The 27,163-nt window shown below is 43.1% G+C and overlaps 1 protein-coding gene across 5 annotated transcripts in view; it reads left to right on the forward strand.

Annotated features, from left to right (window-relative positions):
• CHID1 (chitinase domain containing 1) overlaps positions 1-27,163 on the forward strand; it is a 723,738-nt gene that overhangs the window by 178,707 nt on the left and 517,868 nt on the right. For all 5 annotated transcript variants that reach the window (XR_008845294.1, XM_056526912.1, XM_056526913.1 and 2 more), the window contains exon 8: positions 3,341-3,433. Coding sequence is in view for 4 of the 5 variants with exons in the window: in XM_056526912.1 (XP_056382887.1) it covers positions 3,341-3,433 (93 nt within the window). In the remaining variant the exon portion in view is untranslated. The remainder of the gene's footprint in view (positions 1-3,340; positions 3,434-27,163) is intronic.

A 27,163-nucleotide genomic window follows, 5' to 3' on the forward strand; every position in this document is an offset into this window, starting at 1 on the left:
TATCAAGTTATTATTAGCTTTGGATTACATAATTCCTCTCCTATTAGATCATTTATTCCATGTCACATTTTATGTGTAAAGCAACAATAGGGAGCGGTACTCAAGTAATGAAAGTAATTGTCACCATATCCAAAATTGAATTTGAAGTTACAGAGGCAGAATATGCTTTCAGGCCTAGGAAATAAATAGAATGTGTTTTATTCTACTAAGTAATTGACATTTCAGGAAAATAATTTTATATAGATTATGGAAGCAAGAACAGCTTATCCACTAGAAGACTGCTTAGCAAACATTATACAGATACCGTCAAAGGCCCTTATTTCCAGAATGTGCGGAGCTAGCGGAAATTTCTGGAGGTTCATTTTGTCAACTAGTAGGGGGCAACAGGCACATTGATTTATCTTTGTTAATCCCTTCCATAAAGATAATACTTTCATCACTGAGTTTTGCTGTTGAAATTTGGATGTCTTTGCATGTCTTTTAAAAAACGAAACAAATCACTGTTTATTCCTAATTTTTCTTGTTTCTACCTTTTTGTACTCATTTTACTTTATTATTTCAACTGAAAATGCTTCCAAAAATTGTTCTTCTGAATGTGATAGTTACAGGTCAGTCAATCACATTATTGGAGGAGAATTCTTAAAGGGGTTATCCAGGAATTGAAAAACACAGCTACTTTATTTCAAAAACCACTCCCTGTTTGTCTCCAGGTTGGGTGTGGTTCTGCAGTTCAGTTCAGTGCCTATCTTTTTACCACCTAGATGCTGCTGTCATTGTTGACCAAAGAATCTAAGTGGTTCGCTGTAGCGTTCAGGTCACATCAAGTCTCCTAGGGAGACTAAAATATTATAAACAGACATTTAACCCCTTAACGACGCAGGACGTATATTTACGTCCTGCGCCGGCTCCCGCGATATGAAGCGGGATCGCGCCGCGATCCTGCATCATATCGCGTCAGTCCCGGCGCTCATCAAGGGCCGGGACCCGCGGCTAATACCACACATCGCCGATCGTGGCGATGTGCGGTATTAACCCTTTAGAAGCGGCGGTCAAAGCTGACCGCCGCTTCTAAAGTGAAACTGAAAGTGACCCGGCTGCTCAGTCGGGCTGTTCGGGACCGCCGCGGTGAAATCGCGGTGTCCCGAACAGCTGACCGGACACCGGGAGGGCCCTTACCTGCCTCCTCGGTGTCCGATCGACGAATGACTGCTCCGTGCCTGAGATCCAGGCAGGAGCAGTCAAGTGCCGATAATGCTGATCACAGGCGTGTTAATACAAGCCAGTGATCAGCACCTATAACACTGCAAAAAAAATATTTAAAAAAAGTGTTAATAAAGGTCATTTAACCCCTTCCCTAATAAAAGTTTGAATCACCCCCCTTTTCCCATAAAAAAAATAACAGTGTAAAAAAATAAATAAATAAACATATGTGGTATCGCCGCGTGCGTAAATGTCCGAACTATAAAAATATATCATTAATTAAACAGCACGGTCAATGGCGTACGCGCAAAAAAATTCCAAAGTCCAAAAAAGCGTATTTTGGTCACTTTTTATACCATTAAAAAAATGAATAAAAAGTGATCAAAAAGTCCGATCAAAACAAAAATCATACCGATAAAAACTTCAGATCACGGCGCAAAAAATGAGTCCTCATATCGCACTGTACATGGAAAAATAAAAAAGGTATAGGGGTCAGAAGATGACATTTTTAAACGTATAAATCTTCCTGCATGTAGTTATGATTTTTTCCAGAAGTGCGACAAAATCAAACCTATATAAGTAGGGTATCATTTTAATCGTATGGATCTACAGAATAATGGTAAGGTGTAATTTTTACCGAAATATGCATTGCGTGGAAACGGAAGCCCCCAAAAGTTACAAAATGGCGTTTTTTTTTCGATTTTGTCGCACAATGATTTTTTTTTCTGTTTCGCCGTGGACTTTTGGGTAAAATGACTTATGTCACTGCAAAGTAGAATTGGCGATGCAAAAAATAAGCCATAATATGGATTTTTAGGTAGAAAATTAAAAGGGTTATGATTTTTAAAAGGTAAGGAGGAAAAAACGAAAGTGCAAAAACGGAAAAACCATGAGTCCTTAAGGGGTTAAAAAGATAAAACAAAAATTATCTCCTGTAGTCCTCTTTTTCCATATAACACTTCCACCCCTCAAAAGATTTTCTTTTTTCACTTTTCCCCCACAAATAATAATTTTTGTTGGCCTTGCAATTCATTTTATGCTAAAGGGGTACTCCGGTGGAATTTTTTTTTTTTTTTTAAATCAATTGGTTCTAGAATGTTAAACAGATTTGTAAATGACTTCTATTAAAAAATCTTAATCCTTCCAGTACTTAACAGCTGCTGTATGCTCAATAGGAAGTAGTGTAGTTCTTTTCTGTCTGGCCACAGTGCTCTCTGCTGACACCTCTGTCTGTGTCAGGAACTGTCCAGAGTAGGAGCAAATCCCCATAGCAAACCTATGCTGCTCTGAACAATTCCTGACATGGACAAAGGTGTCAGCAGAGAGCACTGTGGTCAGATTGAAAAGAACAACTCAACCTTCTCTGGAGCATGCAGCAGCTCATAAATTCTGGAAGAATTAAGATTTTTTAGGTAATTTACAAATCTTTTTAACTTTCTGGCACCAGTTGATTTGAAAAAAAAAAAAATAGTTTTTCACTGGAGTACCCTTTTAATATGAAGGATGCCATTAAAACTATAATCAATCTGTCAATGGAAAGTTCTTAAGCAAGGAGGAAAAATTAAAAGGCAAATACAATGAGATCTCTTTCTTAAAGGGGTATTCCAGGCCAAAACTTTTTTTTATATATCAACTGGCTCCGGAAAGTTAAACAGATTTGTAAATTACTTCTATTAAAAAATCTTAATCCTTCCAATAGTTATTAGCTTCTGAAGTTGAGTTGTTGTTTTCTGTCTAACTGGTCTCTGATGACTCACGTCCCGGGAGCTGTGCAGTTCCTATGGGGATATTCTCCCATCATGCACAGCTCCCGGGACGTGACATCATCATTGAGCAGTTAGACAGAAATTTTCAGAAGCTAATAACTATTGGAAGGATTAATATTTTTTAATAGAAGTAATTTACAAATCTGTTTAACTTTCCGGAGCCAGTTGATATATATATATATATATATATATATATAAAGGTTTTGCCTGGAATACCCCTTTAACTGAAAAGGTCAAAGTAAATGCACCCAATACACAGCACCCCTTTGTTATTGGGCAAATATACCCATTATTATAAGTTGTTACATGTTCTTCTATGTTATAAGTTTTATTTTATATAGCATTCTCTGATTTAGCAGTTTTCTTTGTTTCAGGGAGCTGGTTCACATGCTTACACACATTGGGCAAGCACTTCATCAGGCCAAACTTCAGTTCATCCTGGTTATTCCTCCTGCAGTAGCACCAGGGTAAGCATAACATTTATTTCTATACAATATTGTTATATGTTGCCTTTTGTATGATGTTTATTTATTGTATATAGATGCAGACCACATAATCCCAGTCCTTTTTTCTGCTTACATGACCAATGCTCCATTCACTGCTCCATGCATGGCTTGGGTACACTTGGTTTAGATCACAATTAATTATTCTCCATTTTGCTGACCATTGGGTGCTACCCATTGATGAAAAATAAGTTTCTTATACCTAGCTTTAAAGGGGTACTCCGGTGGAAAACTTTTTTTTTTTTTTTTATCAACTGATGCCAGAAAGTTAAACACATTTGTTAATTACTTCTATTAAAAAATCTTATTTCTTCCAGTACTTATTAGCGGCTGTATACTACAGAGGAAATTCTTTTTCTTTTCTGTCACAACCACAGTTCTCTCTGCTAACACCTCTGTCCATGTCAGGAACTGTCCAGAGCAGGAGAAAATCCTGATAGCAAACATATGCTGCTCTGGACAATCCCTAAAAGGGACAGCGGTGTCAGAAAAGAGCACTGTGCTCATGACAGAAAAGAAAGCCCAAAAGAAAATAATTTCCTCTTTAGTACACAGCCGCTAGTACTGGAAGGATTAAGAATTTTTAATAGAAGTAATTTACAAATCTGTTTACATTTATGGCACCAGTTGATTTAAAGGAAAAAAAAAAAGGTTTTACACTAGAGTGCCCCTTTAACCTGTTAAGGACCAAGGGCGTACCTGTACGTCCTGGGTCCTTTCCCTTTCTATAATGCGGGGACCCATGGCTAGTAGCGCGCAGCACTGATTGCGGTGCCACGCGCTATTAACCCTTTAGACGTGGAGTTCAAAGTTGATCGCCGCGTCTAAAGTGAGACCAAACTACCCCCCGGCTAGCTCGGGGGGCTGTTCGGGACCGCCACGGTCAAATCGCTGTAGGACATGAGGAGGGTCCCCTTACCTGCCTCCTGGTGTCTGATCGCCGAATGACTGCTCAGTGCCTGAGATCCAGGCATGAGCAGTCAAGCGGCAGAATCATCAATCAATGATTTCCTATGAGAAATGTAAAAGATCAGTGTGTGCAGTGTTATAGTCCCCTATGGGAGCTATAACATTGCAAAAAAAAGTGGGAAAAAATTAATAAAGATCATTTAACCCCTTCCATAATAAAAGTTAGAATCACCCCCCACTCTTCCCATTTAAAAAAAAAAACTAAAAAAAACTGTGTAAATAACAAAATCAAACCTATATAAGTTAGGGTATCATTTTAATCGTATGGACCTACAGAATAAAGAGAAGGTGTGATTTTTTTTTAATGAAAAATATACTGCGTAGAAACGGAAGACCCCAAAAGTTACAAAATTGTGTTTTTTCTTCAATTTAGTCGCACACTGATTTTTTTTTTTCCATTTCGTCATCGATTTTTGGGTAAAATGACTGATGTCATTACAAAGTAGAATTGATGGCGCAAAATATAAGCCATCATATGGATTTTGTAGGTGCAAAATTGAAAGGTTTATGATTTTTTAAAGGTAAGGAGGAAAAAATGAAAGTGCAAAAACGGAAAAATCTCTGGTCCTTAAATGGGCACTGTCACCAATTTTATTTTTTAATATGTTGTTGTACTTATGCACTACAACATATCTCTAATATACTTTAATATTATTTTTTTTTTTCATTAAAAAGGTTTAATTTACATTTAAAAACCGTCCACTGAAAAAGAACTGATTTTGGAGTGGCAATCAGTCCTTTTTCAGTTAGGCTGGGGGGGGGGGGGGGGGAGGAGTGAACAGGCTAGTGCCGTAGCGGGGGGGGGGGGGGAACGGGCTAGCAAAAAAAAAAACAATAAATAGGATGGTGGGAGCTACCCTTTAAGGGATTAAGGTATGTTCACATATACCTAATTTCCTACAGAATTTATGCATGTGATTCCAGGGCATGTAATCGTTGAATTTTTGGGCATGAAAACTCAATGATTATATGCCATGAGATTATCTGCAGATTTTTGTGCATGAAATTCGAGGCAAATAGTGAGTGTAAATGTACCCTTAGACATCATCTGTAACAAATAAACTTTATAATATGTTTTGTAAATGGAAAAAAAATGCCTTTTTCCGTATACTTGATTGGACCTTTTCAGAAACTCACTGAAAAACATAATGCAGCAATTTTGTGGCTTTTCAGAGTTTACAGAGTAAGGCTGGGTTCCCATTACGTTTTCCCCCATACGGGAGCGCATACGTCCGGGGAGAGCAAAAACCTCGCGCTCCCGTATGCCTTTCTATGCGCTCCCGTATGTAATTCATTTCAATGAGCCGACCGCAGTGAAACGTTAGGTCCAGCCGGCTAATTTTTGCCCCGTATGTGCTTTTTCCCTGCACCTAAAACCGTGGTCGACCACGGTTTTAGGTCCAGTTGTAAAAGCGCATACGGGGCAAAAATGTGCCGGCTGGACCAAACGTTTCACTGCGGTCGGCTCATTGAAATGAATTACATACGGGAGCGCATAGAAAGGCATACGGGAGCGCAAGGTTTTTGCTCTCCCCGGACGTATGCGCTCCCGTATGGGGGAAAACGTAATGGGAACCCAGCCTAACTGAAAAGACAGTTTTTTTCTTCAGACTGATAGATCTCGGCCTATGGGGGGAATCTACTAATGCTCTTGAATTTGCCACTGGTGGTGTTTGTCACATAAGGGCCCATTCACACTATGGAAACTCCAGGTTGAGATTACATGGGCAGCAGGTGCCAGCAGAACAAGGTGGTGCTTTTGGCGGAATTCCACCCGGACTGCATTGCCATCATTGAGGAGCGGGAAATCCAAAGTTCCCAAAGTGTATCGCCTGCCATGAAAATTCTGCAGTATGAACGGTGCAGCATAATCCCATCGAAAACAGTGAGAGGCTGCTGCATCGGAATTTCAGAGCAGAATTATGGAGTGAAATTCTGCACAGAAATTCCATAGTGTGAAATGTGCCCTAAGACTTAATTTCAGACAAATTTTATATGTAGCTGCATGTCCTTTAGTAAATTACCTATTGGGTTGTGTGGCAAAATCTGCCAGTTTTTAATGTATTGTGTGTCATAAATACCTTAACTTCTTGTCCATACACTTGATTTATGTGTCTACAACTAGAACCTATAAGGGGAAACTCCTATGTATCTGTCAGAAACAATAGGGTTTTTTGGCAAATGTTGATAATGAATATGTTGATCGTAATATGCACCAAAAATAAAGTGCAGTTACCAATAAATAATGCTCCAGTGACAATGGTAAATTCTGCCTTTTGTTTTTTGCTTTTATTTTTTACTTTGTATTTTTAAAGCATTTGTGTGTTCTTGCAGCATCCTTTAGCAGTAGACAGATCTTTCGACTTTCAACACATGACTTTCATTTTGAAGGAGTTTGAGAGAAATGTAAAAGTATGCATGTTGTTCATGACCTGCCTTTCTGTCTGGTGAATGCAGTCGCTGTGTGGGCTTCTTATCAGTAATAACCTGATAAAATCCTGTGACCCATAACTGCTTCCTGCGGGCGCCTCCTAATTACGTTATCCTACAATTCCCTTTCGGCTTTTGGTAACGGCCCGGAAAATCCATTACTCCGCTTATTTTCCATTTAATAGCTGCACACCATATTTCCCTAAGGGTTTGCTGATTTACCCCCTAACTCCTTTAGTTCCACAGTGTCTTCTAAGTGTATAGTGCTACTTGCTGGTTTATTTTATTGTATATTACAGGATCTGTTACTTAATGTACCCTTTTTGATCAAGTCTGTGTTATAAAGCACACAATGTCACTTTATTTAAGAAGTATGCAGGTATAGACCCCCAGGAGTTTTAAAAATTAAACACATGCCATCTCCTTTACTAAAGATGAACTCTTTCCCTATGCCCCCCATAAGAATTGGTTAGGTTTGCAACAGTTGTATGCCCTCTAGGCACCAGGTTCTCAAGGTGCGGAACTTATATCCAAGGGGGTACACTCTGAGTTTATTCTTAGTGTCCTTTATGTCCTGCTTTTAATAGGTATGGCTGATTTTATGATCATATACCGTACTTGGGCATACTTTGTTGTCATTTATTTAAGATGGGGTATTTGGTGTCTAAACATTGAGAAACACTGCTGTAGGCAATGCTCCAGTACAAATGTTTCTTTTTTAACTCTTTAAAAAAAATTAATTTTCAAGGATTTTTTTAGAATACCAGCCATATCCCAACACTAATAGTAGCAAGGTAGCAGGAATAAGTAGGTAGCGTAGTACCTACGTATTTAGGAACAACATGGACATAAATAAGAACTAGCATGATGGCATCAATAATATGTCACAACAGACCCATCCAACTCCCCCCCTCCCCCCCCCCCCCCCCCCATCCATACCCGCGCGGAGGGAGAGAAAAAAAGGAAGGAAAGTGGTAGAATGTATAAAAGAGTGAAGAGAGAAGGAGGCCAACTCCTGACCATACATCTAAGGACGTTAACTCATGACCTGTGCCAGAAGAAAGTCAGCTCATATCATCCTGGAGGTGCAGAGGGCCACTAGGTTGTACTATTCTGTGTGGTGGAAGGGTAACACTATGGCATCAATCCGTGTCTTGGTGTAGTGAGTGACTAAGAAGGTGCACCATTTTGCAAATATAATATAAATGATAATAAAATACACATAAAAGAGAACTAAAATCGTACGAGTACCTGTAAAATTATATTAACGGACATTTTCAATCATCTCATTGAGACCCCATGGAACTAAAGTGACTAGTTTGTGAATCCAGAAGGACTCGCGATTTATCAAACGTTGGTATCTATTAGGAGTGTCTGCAGGGATTGATACTAAAATTATGAGACTTAAAGCATCCAGTGAATTCTGATGTTTAATCGTAAAGTATCTTAAGACACTATGCATCATAAAGCTATGTTTAATGTTCCAACGATGTTTATTGATGCGGGACCGAACTGTTTGTACAGTGCGGCCCACATACTGAAGATTACAACTGCAAGACAGTAGGTATATAGCAAAACTGGTTTCACAAGACACATTGTGTATGCGGGTACACAACCCGTATTGGTAAGCAGTGATTTACCCTTGATCCTTGGTGCTAGCAATACTCCACAAGGAGCGCCTTTGTTTCTCCTTTCAGAATTTGTAGACGTGACTTCGGTCTGGATTCCTTAGGAATTGTATGGATAAGTGCTGCTCCTGGAGGATTCGATAAGCAGTTTTAAATGGCCTGTAACCCATTAGGAAGTATAGAGGGCAGCACTCCATCACGGTACAAGGACATTATAGAGGATTTAGCCCAGTTAACCCACAGACCCAATACCTCTCCAGCAGACAGAACAGAGCATTCAGGGAGTCACCAACGTCAGCCAAGTTTACCAAGGTATAGTCTGCATATAGAGATATCTTCCCTAGTGATCCCCTTAATTGAGGTAGAGGAGCGAACTGCTGGCACCAGGGTCTCTACAGCTAAAGCAAACAGGGCGATAGAGGGCACCCTTGCCTAGTGCACCTGCCCAACTGGAACGACTCAGATATCTCCAAATTAGTGCGCACTCGGGCCCTAGGGGAGTCATACAGCAACCGAACCCATTTCCGAAAAACAGGTCCAAAGAGGAGGATTCGCATGAGGCACCAAATATAGTGCCACTCAACTGAATCAAAGGCCTTATATAAATCAATGCTAACCACATAACCAGGGGATATACCCTCCTCCGCTGCGGAAATGTTAAGCTGGAGTCTTTTAACATTAGTGTCAGTCGCCCTCCCTGGCATGAACCCAGTCTGGTCAGGGTGAACTACAGAGGAAATCCCCGAAGCCTGTTTGCCAGGACCTTCGCTAGAATTTTGATATCTACATTGAGCAGGGAAATGGGTTGATAAGAGTCCAGCAAGGTCGGCTCTTTACCAGGCTTATGCAGAACTACAATCAGAGCCCCCCTCATAGAGTCAGGCAGGGCCCCAGACTCAAAGGCACCTATATACAGATTAAGTAAGATGGGGATCAATTTCTCCTCATTCAGCCTGTACCAGTCCCCAACCAATCCATCAAGTCCTGGAGTCTTCCCAGAGGGCAAATCTTTAATAACCCTGGACACCTCTTCAGCTGTCAACGGGTCCTCCAGCCCAGAGGGTTGGAGCGAGGTCAGCGGAACAAGGGGAAGCTCACTCAGGAAGGACAGTATAGTCTCAGGCCACCCCAGAGGGGGAGGAATACAAGGCACTATAGGAGGAGTGGAAGACCTCATTAATGACCGACGGGTCAGAGCTAAGGGACCCATCCAGAGCACGTACACAGGGTATAGAAGCCACAGGGCGGCTTTCCCTAGACAGGTAGGCCAGAAGTTTCCCATTCTTATTCCCAAACTCAAATATGGCCGCTTACCCCGCTGCTAGCTTCAAATGAACCCGATCTTTCTGGACAATCAAAAGGGATCTCTGAGCCCTAGCCCACTCTCTTTCGGCCCCTGGAGTAGGGTCCCTCACCACTGCTGCCTCAAGAACCCATACTTCTGATTGTAGCGCCTGCTCCTGGGCCCTCTCCTACCCGCCACCCCCACCATAAATGCTCCTCTAACCGTGGCTTTACACCGATTGAAGCCACCCAGGGTGCATTCTTCACAAACGTGAGGAGGGCCTAGGGACAAGGTAACTATTAAGGCAGAATGATCTGATATCCCTCTACTAGTATAGCACACCTCACTCACCGCTGGCAGTAGGTCAGCTGAAGCAAAAGTGAGATCAATTCAGGAGAAGGTTCTATGCACCGAGGAGTAGTAAGAGAAGACTGATTCAGTAGGTCAGTAAGGCCCAACCTCAGAGGATCCGGGGTCCACAGCACTGGTGCGATTGAGCTGGGGGTCGGGAACAACATTGAAGTTTCCTATAAAAAGAACAGGGTCAGTAGGGAAGGAAGTCAGCTTATCTACAATCGAGTCCAACAAGGTCACATGAAAGGGAGGAGGTGCATACAAAGAGACTAGAGTAAAGCAGAAGGAGGACAATGCACAATGCAAAATCACATGCCTACCAAAGCTGTTACAGGAAACCTGGGAGATTATCACGGGGAGGGACTTGGAGACAAGAACTGAGACCCTTTGCAACCCACGCCCTCTTTAGGGCCAGGCTCTTTTGACCTGTGAGGTGGGTTTCCTGCAGACAAACAATATGAGCAGAGTGTCTCTTAAAAAATCTAGCACAGCGCTCTCTTAAACTTGGAATTTAGGCCACGGACATTCCAGCTTAAAGGAGATCTGTAGTGCAATATAACTGTAGTGCAATATAGATTGCGGGGGTCTGAGTGCTGGGGCCCCCAGGATCTCCTGGACGGGGCCGCAGCAGTATGCTGGAAAGGGGGCGTTCCGTTCCCACATGACGCGGCGGCCGACACGTCCCCTCCATGTACCCCATAGAGATACATGGAGGGGGCGTGTCTGCCGCGGCTTTGTGCTGGGGGTGAAACTTTACTTCCTGCAGACTGCCACGGCCCCGTCTAGGAGATCCCGGGGGGCCCCAGCGCTCGGAGACCCGCGATCTATAACTTATCCCCTATCCTTTGGATAGGGGATAAAATATTTTGCGCTGGAATACTCCTTTAAATGGGCACTGTCATGAAATCAAAAAATTGATATGCTGTAGTACTTAACATATCTCTAATATACTTTAATTTAAAAAAGTGATTTTAAAACAGTTTAAAATCACTTTTAAATTCGGCCACTAGGGGTCGCCCTCCTAGTGGCCGAATGCATTCGGCAGTGACGTCACTAATGAATTTCGACTCGTTGAAGCCTGGCAACGAGTCGGAATTCATTCACTGCGAGCACTTTGAAGGAAGAGGACGCGCGCAGGCTCCCTGGCCTCGCACGCCGGCCCCGACTCCCGGCAAAAGTTAAATTTACTGTTCTCAAGGCTTATGCTTTTGCGGGGGAGGGGGGGGGGTAGTGGGTAGTGGGTTTAGCGGCGCAGCGGGGCCAGGGGTGCTGCGCGGCGGGAGCGGGATGTGCGGCCATCACGGTGTTCACCTATACAGTATGCCTCCAGTTGTTTCCCCACTACAACTCCCAGCATGCCCTGACAGCCAATAGATGTCAGGGCAAGCTGGGAGTTGTAGTGGGGAAACAGCTGGAGGGACACTGAATAGGTGAACTAAGGGGGCGGGGGAGTGAGTTGAGCGGCGCGACGGGGGGGTGGGGGGGTTTGCGGGCTTCGCCGTGGGGAGCGGGATGTGCGGCCATCACAGTGATCACCTATACAGTATGCCTCCAGTTGTTTCCCCACTACAACTCCCAGCATGCCCTGACAGCCTATAGATGTCAGGGCAAGCTGGGAGTTGCAGTGGGGAAACAGTTGGAGGCACCCTGTATAGGTGAACTATGGGCGGAAGTGTCGGCCCCAGCAGGCATCAGTGACGTGGTGCCTGCTGGGGAAGTCTGCCTGGTTGTGAGCACACTACCAGGCAGACAAAAAGGCATTTTTAATATGTAAAAAAAAAATTAAAGGCAGGGAGGGGGTTAGGGATAGATGGGTAATAGGCAGGGACAGAAAAAAGAAAAAAAAGTGATGGTGGGAGCTACTTTTTAATATCCTAAGGGACCCCATCACGAAACCGAGATGTAATGCTAACAGGGCCTACCCCATTGTACAAGTACCCAGTAACTATAGGAGCTCCCACATACACCACCGACAAACAAACAACACGGACTGACAACAAGGACAGAACACCACCAAACAGCAAAAGAAGATAGGAACAATAAAACATGCCCAAAAAAACTAAACCCTGTCTCACACTAACTAAACCAGTGCAGACCTGTACCCCAAACTACAAAATCGTATCAGGCGAGTGCAGGAGCTACTTACAATGTATCAACCACCGCCTCCCGCCCCCCCCCCCAGTAAACTAAGGTCAACACCCCCTAACCCACTAGCCTGGTAAATCCTAGGGGGAGCTCGAACCTCAGACAACTAACACTTAGTCTACCCATTAACGAACTAAGAGAGCAGGCAGTCCAACAGGATCTTCAGTCCGGCGGCCGAGCCGCTCTAGAGGCGGCCTCCGCCCACTGCAGTGCCTCTGCAGGTGAAGTGAAGAATTTGGTAGTGTTTCCATCCACCACCCTCAGCCTAGCCAGGTACAACATGGCATAGCTATAACCCTTGGAGCGGAGTTTGGCACTAACTTACGTAAACTGGGTTCGCTGTTTTCTCATTTCCACGGAGAAGTCCGGGTAGAAGGAGACTCTGCTGTCGCCAAAGAGCACCTCTCCATTGATCCTCACCGCTCTCAGGATAGCGTCTCTGTCTTTAAAGTGAAGAATTCTTTCTAGAAACGTCCAAGAAGGTCTGGCAGGGACCCTATGGGCCCACTCCACAGTGAAAAAGGGAGAGAAGGTATCCGCAGGGAGCAGCTCTTTCAGCCAGGATTCTAAGAACTCCACAGGATCAGAACCCTCTGCCTTCTCAGGAAGGCCCACCAGCCGAACGTTGTTACGCCTCAGTCGGTTCTCAAAGTCGTCGGCTCTACCCACCATACCTCGAATCGGTCGCTGCAGGTCAGAAATTTGCTGAGGGATAGGGCGTAGCATATCTTCCACCGTAGAGACTTTGTTCTCCGCCTCCGTGATGCGTTCTCGTAACTTTTTAGTCTCATGGTGTAGAATAACGAATTGCTGTCTCAGCTCATCCAGCTCATAGAATAATGGCAGGAAGTTATAGTGGACAGAATTTCAGTAAAGCGAAGGTCTAAGAGAGTCCCATCATATGGCATGCAATCAGGAGAAGGAGGGAGCGGTGGATCAGAGGGACGGTCTGCCCCAAACCCAGCCTGAAGAGGCAAGGCGCTGCCCAACGGCTCCGCAGACCTGGAAAACTGACTTAATGACTTAGCTGCGTTAGCCGCCACTTTAGTAGATAGAGGAGTCTGTGTCACAAAGTCCCGCAGGCAGTAGCCACTAGCCTCAGAGTGGCCCCCATCTGAAGAAGCATCATCATCCATAGCAGGAAGAACTCCTGACTTGTTGCACTTGGATTTGCCCCTGGAGCCACCCAATGCAGGACACAGACACCCACAGGTAAGGCACGAGCAAAGTAAGGCACCAGTACGGAGAAGCACAGCCGATGGCCCTCAGAGCACACTGCTCCCGTGAAGATAGCAAAAAGTCCCACAACTAATAAGGGAGCAGCAGGGGGACTCTGGAGGGTAGCAAAACACTGGCAGAATAGCAAAACAGTCTAGCATAGATGGAGTTAGAGGGGCAGCAGCAGGGCCAGTGGTCCAATCTTCAGCCCACTACAAGTCCCAGCAAGCCCTATAGATAGGGGCACAGTCCCAGGGCCAGATATGCAGATGAATGAAGCAGGTACTCACAGTCTTAGCCTGAGGAGGTGCCGGCCGTCAGCCACACACTATCAGATACAGCCAGGAGGATTGCAGAGCTCCGAGGACACACTCCCAGCAGCACCACTGCCACTCTCCCACCACTGCAGCCCGGTCCTCCTGTATTGCAAGCCCGCCGACGGTACTAGAACAGAGCCACAAGTTGCACCGCTGAAGTCCAGAGTGTCCCCCGAGTCCAGAGGTGCCCTCCGGTAAGCGGTACCGTGGGTCAGTTATTCAGGGTAATGTCCCAGGGTAAGCGGGAGCTCGGCAGCCACACGTCTGCTCAGCTCCCCATGCAAGCCACGCCCCCACCACCTCTTTTTATGAACAAGAATTCTGCACAAAAATTTGCACAAAATATGTATATATCTCTACACACACCTCTTTCTAAGGCACACACAGGAATGTCATTGTCTGAAGTAGGGATCGACCGATTATCGGTATGGCCGATATTATCGGCCGATAATCATGATTTTGGGCATTATCGGTATCGGCAATTATCTTACCGATAATGCCTCGCCCCCCGCACCGCGACCGCCACCCCCTCGACCCGCCGCACAGCACCCCCGACCCACCGCACCGCGTCGCACCCCCCACCGTGATGCTAGGCGGTATACCGGTATGGATTTTTTCCCATACCGCTATACCGGTCGGGCCCCTCCCCCACCCTCCGAGTCAATAAAAAAATTAAACTTACCCGTAATGGGGGTGGTCCAGGCCATCCTTCCTTCATGTAGTGTCCGGGGGCGTTCCGGGTGGAGGGTGGTCCGGTCCGGGCTGTCCTTCTTCTCCCACGGTCTTCTTCTCCACTCCGGGCAGGCTCCAGCCTAGTACGCTGCATAGACGCCGCTAAGCCGTGACGTCAGGTGCGTCGCTGCGCACGGGCGTCACTGCGCAGCGACGTCTATGCAGCGTACTAGGCTGGAGCCTGCCCGGAGTGGAGAAGATGACCGCCGGAGAAGGAGGACAGCCCGGACCGGACCACCCTCCACCCGGAACGCCCCCGGACACTACATGAACGATGGATGGCCCGGACCACCCTGACAGGTAGGGGAGAGAAGCGGGTGGTGGCAGCGGCCTATGGCCCCGCAAAAGCCACTGCAGATCATTGATTTAAAGCGCCCGCTTTAAATCAATGATCTGCAGCGGTGTCGCAGGGGGTTAAATAGCAGATAACTTATACCGGAATATCGGTATAAGTTATCGGCTATCGGCCCTAACCTGCACAGGTTATCGGTATCGGCCCTAAAAAAACGATATCGGTCGATCCCTAGTCTGAAGTACATACAGCAATGCTATTGCCTGAAATACATACAGCAATGTCATTATCTGAAATAACGAATGACTCTTTTGAATCTTCATTTCTCACAATTCATGATGTCTCCTGTAATGGAATAAATGCCACACAGGATTCAGTTTTGAATAAATCACAGTTTAGTTCATTTTTAAACTCCCAAATTTCACCTGTCAACAATGCACCAACACTGACATCTGTGAGCATCGATCATCGTCCGATCACCCAATACTTCACACCCCTACTTTTACCTCCTGTCAAGAAATTGTTAAAAAGAAAAGGAAGCCCAGGGGTTGCAGAGGAGGCAGATCCTCAAAAAAAAAACATTAAACTTTCCAATACCGAAATCTCAAGAGATAACAAAAGTAAAAATATTTAATTTATCAAAACATATATTATCAGATAGTAAAATCAGCTTGCTAGTTAAAGGACTATCATCTTGTCCGGTTACCCGTCTGAACGATTTCCAAATATTTCTTGACTTATATAAATATGTAAGAAAGTTGACTCTTAAAGGGGTAGTCCAGGCCAAAACTTTTTTTGATGTATCAACTGGCTCCGGAAAGTTAAACAGATTTGTAAATTACTTCTATTAAAAGATCTTAATCCTTCCAATAGTTATTAGCTTCTGAAGTTGAGTTGTTGTTTTCTGTCTAACTGCTCTCTGATGACTCACGTCCCGGGAGCTGTGCAGTTCCTATGGGGATATTCTCCCATCATGCACAGCTCCCCGGACGTGACATCATCATTGAGCAGTTAGACAGAACTTCAGAAGCTAATAACTATTGGAAGGATTAAGATTTTTTAATAGAAGTAATTTACAAATCTGTTTAACTTTCCGGAGACAGTTGATATATATAAAAAAAGGTTTTGCCAGGAATACCCCTTTAATCATTACTTCTCCATCATAGAAAGAATGAAACAAAATCTATCAGTTCCGATAAATAGTGAAGATGAAATGCCTGCTTCAGTTAACCACAACAACTACTGTGTTAAACATGTCAAGGTGAGACCATCATCCTCATTTTATCCCATACACCATCAGGGCAACCATCTTGACACATTCTATATGATGGTCGTGAAGGAGTTTAATGAACTTTGTGAAAAATCTATTATTTTTAAAAAGTTGGATTATCTACCTCCGAGAGACTGGCTATAAAAACTATATAGGACAATACATATATAATTGTCCGCCCCGCTGACAAGGGGGGTGGAATTGCAGTTTTAGATCATTCATCCTATATAGAGGAAGTAACCCATATATTATCAGATGCAGAATATTATATACATTTAGAAACTGATCCATCAGTAGTATATTTTGAGTCTTATTGTATGCTAATTAAAAGAGCCACAGATATGTCTCTATTGAATAAGAGGGAGCACACATTTTTATCTGTAAAAAATTATTCTTTACCCCATTTGTATTATTTACCCAAGTTACACAAAGACCCAATAAAACCTCCCGGTCACCCTATTATTTCCGGTATCTGATCCATGACAGCCAATCTTTCTCATTTTATAGATTTTTTTTTGCAACCGTATGTAACAATACTACTGTTAAGAATGGGTCGAGTGGGTGCTTTTCAAATGTGATTGACTGGGCTGCTATACACTTTGCCAAGTGTCGACACAAAAAGATATACACCTCACAGGATATGTTGGTATACACTCTTTCTTTGCTGGAAGCTCTGCTGCTCCCAAAAGAGTACTCTTTAATTCAGGAAGAAACAGCTGGTTTTAACATTGTGCAAAGTAGGAGGATGAATTATGGCATCACAATTGGCATATTACATTCAGATTGGTTGTTCAAATATTGTGTCCGTATATTTTAGCATATCTAGTGTCCATTAATTTCTTGGCAAAAGTTCTTCTCATCAGTTGTTTAGTCTTTATACTCTTGAATGGTGACGTCTCAGGGCCTCTGTTCAGAGTCACGAGCAGATATTTTGAGTATAGGGTTGAAGGATAAAATCATGCGTCATCCTATATGCTGATTAGTCATTTGTGGCGTAGCATAAGTCTTTACTTTACTTTTTCCTCTCCAATTCATTCAGCAGTGAAAATCCCCATAGAGTTGTGAAGAATTTCTGCCCCTCAGTTCACACTGAGGAATTTCCTCAAGCAGAATTCTGACGAGGAAGTCTGTTCCGCTTGAAGAAAGAACATGTTCTTTCTTTCAGGCGGAATCAGCGTCTTACTCCCATAGAGATCAATATAAATAAAATTTTTTCAGTCAGAATCATTTCCACGCGGAATTGGCGCGTGAAAAAAAAAAGAGGATAATATATATATATATATATATATATATATATATATATATATATATATATATAATACTCTTCTCCTCCGCTTGAAATTTTCATTTCCACGTGTGGAATTCCAATCGAATTCCGCGCGAAATTCCACGCAAAATCTTTGTGAGTTCTTGTGGAAAAGTAACAATATTTTGAGGCAGAAAATTTCTGCTTGATTTCCGCCCCAATTCCTCAGTGTGAACATGCCCTAAGAAGTGTCTGCCTCTTTGTCTTTTATGTTTTGAGCGTCTTTATCTGAAAACCTTGTAAGTAGGACAGATTTACTGGGGAAAAAAAAAACATTTGTTGTCTTGATTTGTCCTTTTGTTTTGTTTTTTTTTGCCTATTTTCTTCTTGTTGCTTTTTTCTTGCGGAACTTATAGGGAACCAATCATCAGATTTTACCCTATATAACGATTGGCAAAGCGTTATATAGGGTAAAATCTGATGATTGTTTCCCTTTAAAGAAAACTTGTGGTCAGTATGAAAAAAGATTAAAAAGATGTACCCTCAGAGGCTCTGATGCTATTGCTGTTTTTATTTTGTGCCTTTTTGGCAGCTTCAGATGTATATAGTAAACCTAGATCTCAAATGCATGAAGAGTACGGCCTTAGCATACGTTCACAGGTACTTGTTGCTCTTGTTTTGATGCTGTCCTCCTCTGCTCTATATTAAGATGCAAAAAATGAATGGGGTGCATTGTGACTGGTATCCAGTCATGGAGAAGGGAACATGACAGTTTCCAGTCATGCTTGCTGTGCCCTCCTTATTGTCCAGACTGGCTTGATTGAGAGCTTGAATGCAGGGAGAAGTTGTTGTGTGAGGCTTAGTTGAGCAGGGTTATAAGTCATTGACAATTATCTCTGTGTACATGTTCATACAGGAAAGGCCGATGGCCATTGAGTGAGTCTGCCCGGTGAGTGCTGCTTTTCTCTGTCACATGCTCACTAAGTGACTCTGGGTTCCTTAGAGAGTCTAAATTCATTGTCTGTTATAGCACTGGAGATATCCAAGCACTGTATTTGGGTGTCTCCAGCACTCCCATAGACAATGGATGGAGCGGATGCCAACCCACTGCTCAGAGAATAGAGTCGGATTCCCATTATGGAGATTGCAGGGAGTCCCAGGGGTTGGACCTCTCGCAGTCAGGCACTTATCCCCTATTATGTGCATAGGGGATAGAATTGTATGGGCTGGAATACTATTTTAACAATGTTCATGTACACAAGTATGACTTTTGTTGTCAGTTGCCAAGTAGAAGCTTAGGCTAAATCTACATCTGTGTCACAGACTCTGTTCATGCAAGAAAATACTGAGCTGAACAGTGTATTTCACAACTGGCATGAAGGGTCCCATTGACTTGATACACTAGACCAACTAATATCTTGGTGTTGATTTCCTTAACACCAGATAATAATAGGATGAATGACTTCTTTAACAATAATTTAAGAAAGATCTGTGAATATGCTTTCTTTCTTTATTTTAAGGAAGTTGTATGAGATTAGGAAAATTGTCTACACTTCCTACATAAATAGCACCACTCTTGTTCATGCCCATTTCAGTTCAGCCCCATTTAAATGCATATACTGGAAACATTTTATTTCAAACTATTTCTTTAATTCTGGTATTGTGATGTAATCATTAAGGCTGCACATTCTGTATTATAAGTAATGGAATGATTTGTAGTGTCATCAGTAATGACTTGTCACTAGAAGAACTGTTGTTCTTTATATATTTTATGGAATTATTGCAGTCTCTTCACTGTATATTCTGCAATGCATATTTCAGCTATAGAATCTATTAATGTCTTATTTGATGGCAGTGAATCATACAAAAATGTAAGTCAGATTGTGTGAAATCCATGAATAGAGGTAATGCTGCTTTATTCTATTCTGACTCAATACTAGTGGTAAATTACTTCTATTTAAAAATCTTAATCCTTCCAGTACTTATCAGCTGCTGTGTGCTCCACAGGAAGTTATTTTCTTTTTGAATTTCCTTTCTACCTGACCACAGTGCTCTCTGCTGACATCCCTGTCCATTTTAGGAACTGTCTGGAGCAGGATAGATTTGCTATGGGGATTTGCTTCTACTCTGGACTGTTCCTAAAATGGACAGAGGTGTAAGCAGAGAGCACTGTGGTCAGGCAGAAAGGAAATTCAAAAAGTATAGGGGATAAGTGCGTGAACGCGGGGGGTCTGAACGCTGGGACCCCCCGCGATCTCCTGCAGGGGTCTATGGCTCTGCCGTGGCCAACACGCCTCCTCCATGTAGTTATATGGGAGAGGCGGGGATGCAGCGTTTGTGCAGCCCTGCCTCTCCCATAGAGCTGTATGTAGAGGGGGTGTACAGCGCGGCAATGTCGGGGCCCGATTTGGGAGATCGCAGGTGGTCCCAGCGGTCGGACCCCCCACGATCAAACATTTATCCTCTATCCTGCGGATAGGGGATAAGTGTTATATCACTGCAGATCTCCCTTAACCTCTTGCGGACCCAGGGCGTATGCATACCCCCTGCCTCCCCGATCCTTAAGGACTTGGGGCGTACCTGTACGTCCTGGTCCGGTATAACGGGTTTAAACCGTTCATACCAGCGGAGAACGGGTTAAACCCGGTGGATCCTTGTTGGATCCCGGGCAGTCAGGACCCACGGCTAATGCCGGGCACGGGCGATCGGGACGAGTATGAAAAGTAAAAGAATCCCGGCAGCTCAGCAGAGCTGATCGGGACTATCGCTACAAAATCGCGATGTCCCTTTCAGCTTACCGGACGATGGGAGGGTCCTCACCTGCCTCTCTGTTGTCCGATCAGCGATCTACTGCTCCATGCCTGAGCAGCAGAGCGCCGGTTACACTGATCAGTGCTATGCAATGTTAGAGCACTGATCAGTATATGCAATCAGAAGATGGCATGTTTTAGCTCCCTATGGGGGCTAAAAAAAAGTGTAAATTTTTTTAAAGTAAAATTTTTAAAATTAACCCCTTCCCTATTAAAAGTTTAAATAACCCCCCCTTTCCCCATTTTTAAAATAAAATAATGTACCATATTTTTCGCACTAGAAGACGCACCTGACCATAAGACGCACCTAGATTTTAGAGGAGGAGAACAAGAAAAAAAATATTCTGAACTAAACGGGTACTAAAATATTTAATAAACTATAACAGAATAATTATTCAACCATGTAAAGTGAACAGCAGTCAATAGCATCATCACTGTCATTAACAAATGAGGAGAGACTTTAAGGTTCAAATACTCTTCTAGTTTTCTGGGAACCACAAGAACTCATCATCGCTAGAGTCAGAATTTATGAAGCTCAGTTGCTCATAATCACTGACATCACTTTCTTCGCTATTTTCATATACAAAATCATCTTCAGCTCCATCTAAGGCATTGCTAATGCCACATTTTTTTTTGAAAGACTGTACAACGATTTCCTCCTTCACTGAGTGCCATGATGTTTTCACCCATTCACAAACTTGAGTGATAGTGGGCCTCTTCATTTGTCCAGTAGGTGTCAGATCATGATTACCAGCAGCCATCCATTTGTTCCACTCTTCTCGCATAAAGACCTTAAATGTTGCTGGACACGTCGAGAGGTTGCAACTGGCTGGTAAGACCTCCTGGAATTACAGCTAGATGAGTCTTCACTTCTTTAAAGCGCTTTTTTGTAGTTTCGCTAATATGTGTTCTAAACTGGTCAAGCAATAAGGCAGGTCTTTTCAGAAGCCCTCCAGGACCCATACTCTCATTCAATTTTTGTCCATCCTTTCTTGTGAACATGTACAATAACTCCTTGTGGAATCACGTCTTTTGGAAATGTTTTCCTTTAGAAAATCAGCATAGGCAGCAATTTGGTGCCGTCTGCACAGCAGGAAAACACAATGGTGTAATGATTTTCTCATGTCCTGAGGTTTTCACGGTGATTTGTTTTAGCACCTTTCAGATCAACAGTCCTATTAGATGGTACATCAAAGGTTAGCGGGACTTCATCCATATTCCCAATCTGGCCAATTTCAAAACCATTTTTCTTCCTAGCATCTATTACAAATCTATGAAAAGACTAAATCTTAGATTCATATTCTTTTGCCATTTTTGGCACAATTCTAGTTTTGGTGCGCATAGCAAGGCCACATCGCTTCATAAATCTGTAGCACCGCGATGATGATCCAGTAAAATCCTTAATGCCTTTCTCTACAGCAATATGTTTGGCTTCATATATTATCATTTTTGTAGAGACTGAGAAGCCATTATTCCGGTGACGTGTGATCCATTCTTTCATGTCCACGTCTAACTGTGGCCACTTTGCAGCATGCCCACGAAAAGTGTGCTTACTTTTATCTGCTTTTTGCAGCTGATCCTCCTGTTTTCTCCACTCTCTTATCATTTTTTCCGTTGGAGGGAGCCCAAAATGTCTCTCGGCTTCTCTGTTTCCATATTCCTTAGCATATTTCACTACCTCCAGTTTAAATGGAATCTTATATGCTAATCTTTTCTGCTTTATCATCCTTGTACCAGTATGTAGAATGAGGTGGTATTTTTCTGCAAGAAAATACAGTAATGAAAGAACTCTCAGTAATGTGTCCACACACACTCCTGTCTCCAATGTTTATCACTGAGCGCTGACCTGCGCGTTATCGCTGATCGCTGACCATTTAGCGTTACCACTAATCGCTGAGCGCTGACCTGCGCGTTATCACTTAAGCTTAAGATACAAAAACAGACAAAATGGACTTTGTGGCATATGTTTAAAGTATTAATTGATTACTGGAGTAAATCGTTTTAATATATGATCAATTTAAAACCAAGGTAGTATTGTGTCCATACCTTTTTTATTTCAATAGCTGCTTTCACCTCAGTAGCTAGGGATGCTGCCTTTAAGGATTGAAGTGAGGTGACGTGAAGTGCGTACACGCACTGCTGTCCCGGCGAGACCAGTTGCTAGGCGACGGGGGACGCCATCTACATCGTCTACGTCGTGTACGCCACCTATGTTTCTAGGCAAGCAGCCGTCTACAGATCCAGGAAGCATCACTTTGCCGTACAGAACCAGGAGCAGGTAAGCTTACCTCTTCCGCAGCCTCCCCTCTACAGCCTTCCCTCCTCCATCCTGCCGGGCGCGATATGTCCTCCTCCATGCCGCAAGCCAGGATCTGCTCTCCGCCCCTGCACTTCGGCACACACATTCGCTCCATAAGACGCACAGACATTTCCTTCCTGGAGCGAAAAATATGGTAATAAAGAATAAAAATAATCATATTTGGTACCGCCGCGTGCGTAAATGTTCAAATTATTAAAATATTAGGTTAGTTAATCCACACGGTCGATGGCGTACATGTAAAAAAAGCGATCAAAAAGTCCCATCAAAACAAAAATGGTACTGATAAAAACTACAGATGACGGTGCAAAAAATTAGCCCTCATACTGCCTCATACACGGAAAAATATAATATGGCATATAAGTTGCCAATTTTAAACTAATTTTGGTGTATTTATAATTTTTTAAAGTATTAAAATAAAATTAAAACTATATAAATTGGGTATCCTTGTAACCGCATGGACCTACAGAATAAATATAAGGTGTAAATTTTACCAAATATTGCACTGCGTAGAAACAGGAGCCCCCAAAATTTACAAAATGGGATAAGTTATTTTGCGCTGGAGTACTCCTTTAAGGCTTCAAATCTGTTGGTGAGATGTGATGGATATGGGGTTGCTGTCGCCAGGATGGTGTCTGCTGCAGTGGCGTGAAAGGCTGTGAAGTTGGTAGCCTTTTTTGATATTGGCCCGGTGCTGATTCAATCTTATATGCAATGGTTGAGTTGTTCTGCCCACGTATTGTCTCTGACACTTCCATTCTATCAGATACACTACGTACTTGGATTGGCACGTGAGGTGTTTTTTTTTTTTATATATTTTATTATATTTTTTATTTTATTTTATTTATTTTTATTTGGAAGAATTTTCCTGTTTTGGTGCTTGTAAAAGTCACCTTTCTGTTGCAGATGGTTTTGGCAGCACATGCATCTGGGGGTATTGCATCGGTATGCTCCTTTCTTTGTGGTCATGTTTTGGTTGTGTTTGTTTGTATGATGCCTAAGTTTGCTAAGAGCAATCATGCCCCTTAAAGTTGGGGCTCTGCTTAAGGTGACTCTGCACTTTTGAAATAATGTCCTTTAGGTATGGGTCTGACCGGATGATGTTCCAGTGTTTCTGGAGTATTTTTCCTATAGCATGCTGTCCTGCTGAATATGTGGTGATGAAGTTGGAACCAAAAGGGTTCCCTTGATCTTTTTTAGTCTTGTTCATCTGGACTGGTGCTTCCCATCTTCTGTCTAGACATTCTTCCTGTGTCAGATATATTTGTTTTCAGGTATGCGTTTTTCAATAGGGGTCTAGGGTACCCTTAAGCCCGAAATCGCTCCTCTAGGGTTCTGGCTTGGTTGGCAAATGTGCTATCTTCCGTGCAATTTTTCCTTATCCTTTTGTACTGTCTCAATGGTGTATTTTCTCGACACTTCTTGTAATGGCTGCTGTGGAATGAGATAGAACTGTTCGAGTCAACAGTTTTGAAATAGGTAAACGTGAGTTTTTTATTGTTCTTATGGGTGATTTCTAGATCGAGAAACTCTATCTTGTCTGAGGAGTAGTTGGGAGTTAGCATAATACCCCAATCATTACTTTTAATATCTTCCACCAGTTGGTCAATGTTTTTGTGGGGCCTTGCTACAGGATGAGCAAATCGTCTATGTACCTTTTGTACAATAGTGCAAGATCTTAGAATAGTTTGTTGCTCGTAATAAAGGTATCTTCAAAGCGTCCCATGAAGAGGTTTGTAAAGGCTGGTGCTACCCTCATTCCCATGGTGGTCCTCCATATCTGCTGGAACATTTGTTTGTCATAGGTGAAGAAATTGTTTTTAAGAATAATTTCTAGGCAAGTGAGAAGAAATGCTGTTTGTTCTGGTGGGACCTCAGGGTCTTTTTCCAAGAAGTCTCTGGTGCACAGGATGCCTAGATCATGGCGGATGTTGATGTGTAATGCGGTGACGTCCATTGTAACTAGTGTCATATCTTCTATCCAGGTTATGGGTCTGAGGAGTGAGATGAGTTGGTTAGAATTTTTTAGGTAGCTTGGAAGATTCTGTACGTATTCCTGTAGCAGGAGGTCGAGATATTGGGATTGGTTTCAAGTGCTGCTGTTAATACCCGAAATTATTGGTCTTCCTGTTGGGCAGATGGGATTTTAGTGGATCTTGGGGAGGTGGTAATAGTACGGAACTGTAGGATTGGGAATGGACAAAACTTATTTTCTTGTTTTGAGATGATGTTTTTGGTAAGGCCCTCATTAAGTGTGGATAAAATTTCTTTCTGAAGGGCCGGAAATGGGTCATCATTTATTGCTTTATAGTAGATTTTATCCTCCAGGATTTTGCAGGGTTCCATGTGATAAGAGTGGTTACATGCTTTTCAGGGTAATATGGAGTAGAATTGCTCAAACCCATATGCCGTGTCTTAAATTCCCCTCAGACTCGACGGCCCACACACCACTGATGATATTACATCAATGTTTCACTCCTACTTCTCGGTCCTTTATAGTCTTCTGTCTCCCCTCACCTCTGCTCCATCCTCTCCTTTTCCTTCCCTTTAGCAAGATAAGTTGCAATCTCCTTTTTCTCTGGAAGAAATCTTCATAGTGATTAAGGACCTACTTGCGAAAAGAGCCCCGACCCGGACAGCTATACGGCTAAATTCTATAAAGCTTTCTTGGATTTTCTGTCTCCTTTGATGCAGTTTGCGTTTTGTTAGGTATCCCCATCCACTCCATTCCCACCTGTAGCTACCCTAGCCCTTGTAGTAGTTGTAGCGCTTCTGGATGGCAACCATGTGTCCTGGTTCTTACTAATATCGGGTGACATTCTCTGTGCCATGTGTCTGCTATATTTTCTGGTCTTTCTGCTCTGGTGTGTCCATTAGGGTTCTCGCAAGCACTGGCTGAATTTTATAGATCCAGCGTGCACTCCTTAATGGATCCTCCTCCAATCTCAGCCAAGAACTTCCTGTATAAGTCTGCCACACCTGCTGTTCCTGGCCTCAGCAAGGTTGTGTATCCTGAATGGCTAAGGTCTCTGTCTGCCTGCTAATTCTGTCTGCTGATCCCTGCATGTATACTGGACTTTGCCTTTGCCTCATCCCTTGTACGAACTTGGACTGTCTACCACGATTTCTGTCTGCTTGCAGCTTGTTCCAACCAGCCTGCACATGGAATGAGTGTCCCCTCATCTGTATCTCTTGGTGATGGAGCATTTAATGGGCACTATTAGAGCGGACCCTGATATCCATGGTGTGGTTGTTGGGAATATAATTGTTCCACCTTCACGGATGTTCTTCTAGTTTATATTTCTAATCTGTCATTTTCCTTGCCTTCTCTAATAGCTTTCTTTTCTGAGCTTCTCCAAATCAGAGGCTATGAGTGTATTGCTACTCAGGGCTGTCATCAGAGGGGTACAGCCAGTACTCCAATAAGGGGCCCGGGCCCCCTGATGCACCCCCCTGCAGCAGCCCCAGCACAGAAGCAGAAGACCTCTGTTAAAACAGCAGTCTCCTGCTTCCACTGGCAGCTGTGACCCAATACTTACTGCCTTTCCTCCCTGTATGAGCGGAGGCGGAAGCGGAGCACATCGGGCTGTGTATGGGATGGCAGAGGACCTTCGGTGATGTCATTACCATGTAAAAAATACCATCAATAAATAGTGAGTGCAAATAGTGAGCCCTCACACAGCCCAGTATATGGGAAAATTCTAAAGTTATAGGGGTCAGAAGAGAATGATTTTAAGTATACTATTTTTTGTACAAAAAGTTATTTGTAAAAAGTAGTGAAATAAAACAAAGCCAATAAAAATAGGTTATTGTAATCGTATGGAACTACAGAATGAAGATAATGTAATTTTTACTGAAAAGTGCACCTGGTAGAAACAGAAGCCCCCAAAAGTAGCAAAATGGCATTTTTTGGTTTCACTGTATATTTCATGGTAGCATGAGTGATGTCATTACAGAGTACAATTGGTGGCACAAAAAGCAACAAGCCTCATATAGGTCTGTAGGTTGAAAATGTAAAAGTATTATAGCTATAAGAAGGTGAGGAGGAAAAAAAAGAAAGTCCTGATGTCCTTAAGGGAGTATAGTTCACACACATACACTGCTTTTAAACACACACACATACACACAACTGTATACTTCACACAAGTGGTATAAATATCATGGTCTCAGCAGTCACAATCATGATGGAGCCTCCTAGGACCGGCCACCATTGCTGCCACAATACCTGACTGATCTGCCGGCGACTGAAACTTGTAATTTTGTTGTTGTTAATAAAACGACCTTTTAGTGCTACCTGGACCCTTGTTTTTTTGGTGTAGATCTATCATGTAGTAGTAAGCCCCTATACTGCCTAATACAGTATTAGCTTCCCTATACTGCTCCCATATATTTTTTATGGGGACAGTATGGATTCATCTGTGGTGGTCATGAAAGAGTGCAGGAGGCTCAGGGCAATTTTTTGCATCAGGGCCCTTTGGTTTTCAGCCATGCCCCTGCCTGCTTCTGTATGTCCACTGGTGCTGCTGACTGATTTAAAGTGAGCCACAGTGGCTGCTGGCTCTGACAAGTGACAGCCCTCCCCTAACATCAATCTGCGGTGTGGGAGGACATCACTAGTCAGTGCAGCGCAGAGTAGCACGCTAATACGCTGAGCCCCTGCAACTGAGCCTGCTGGCCAAAT

The sequence above is a fragment of the Hyla sarda genome, chromosome 6, assembly GCF_029499605.1.
Source record: "Hyla sarda isolate aHylSar1 chromosome 6, aHylSar1.hap1, whole genome shotgun sequence".
Taxonomy (NCBI): domain Eukaryota; kingdom Metazoa; phylum Chordata; class Amphibia; order Anura; family Hylidae; genus Hyla; species Hyla sarda.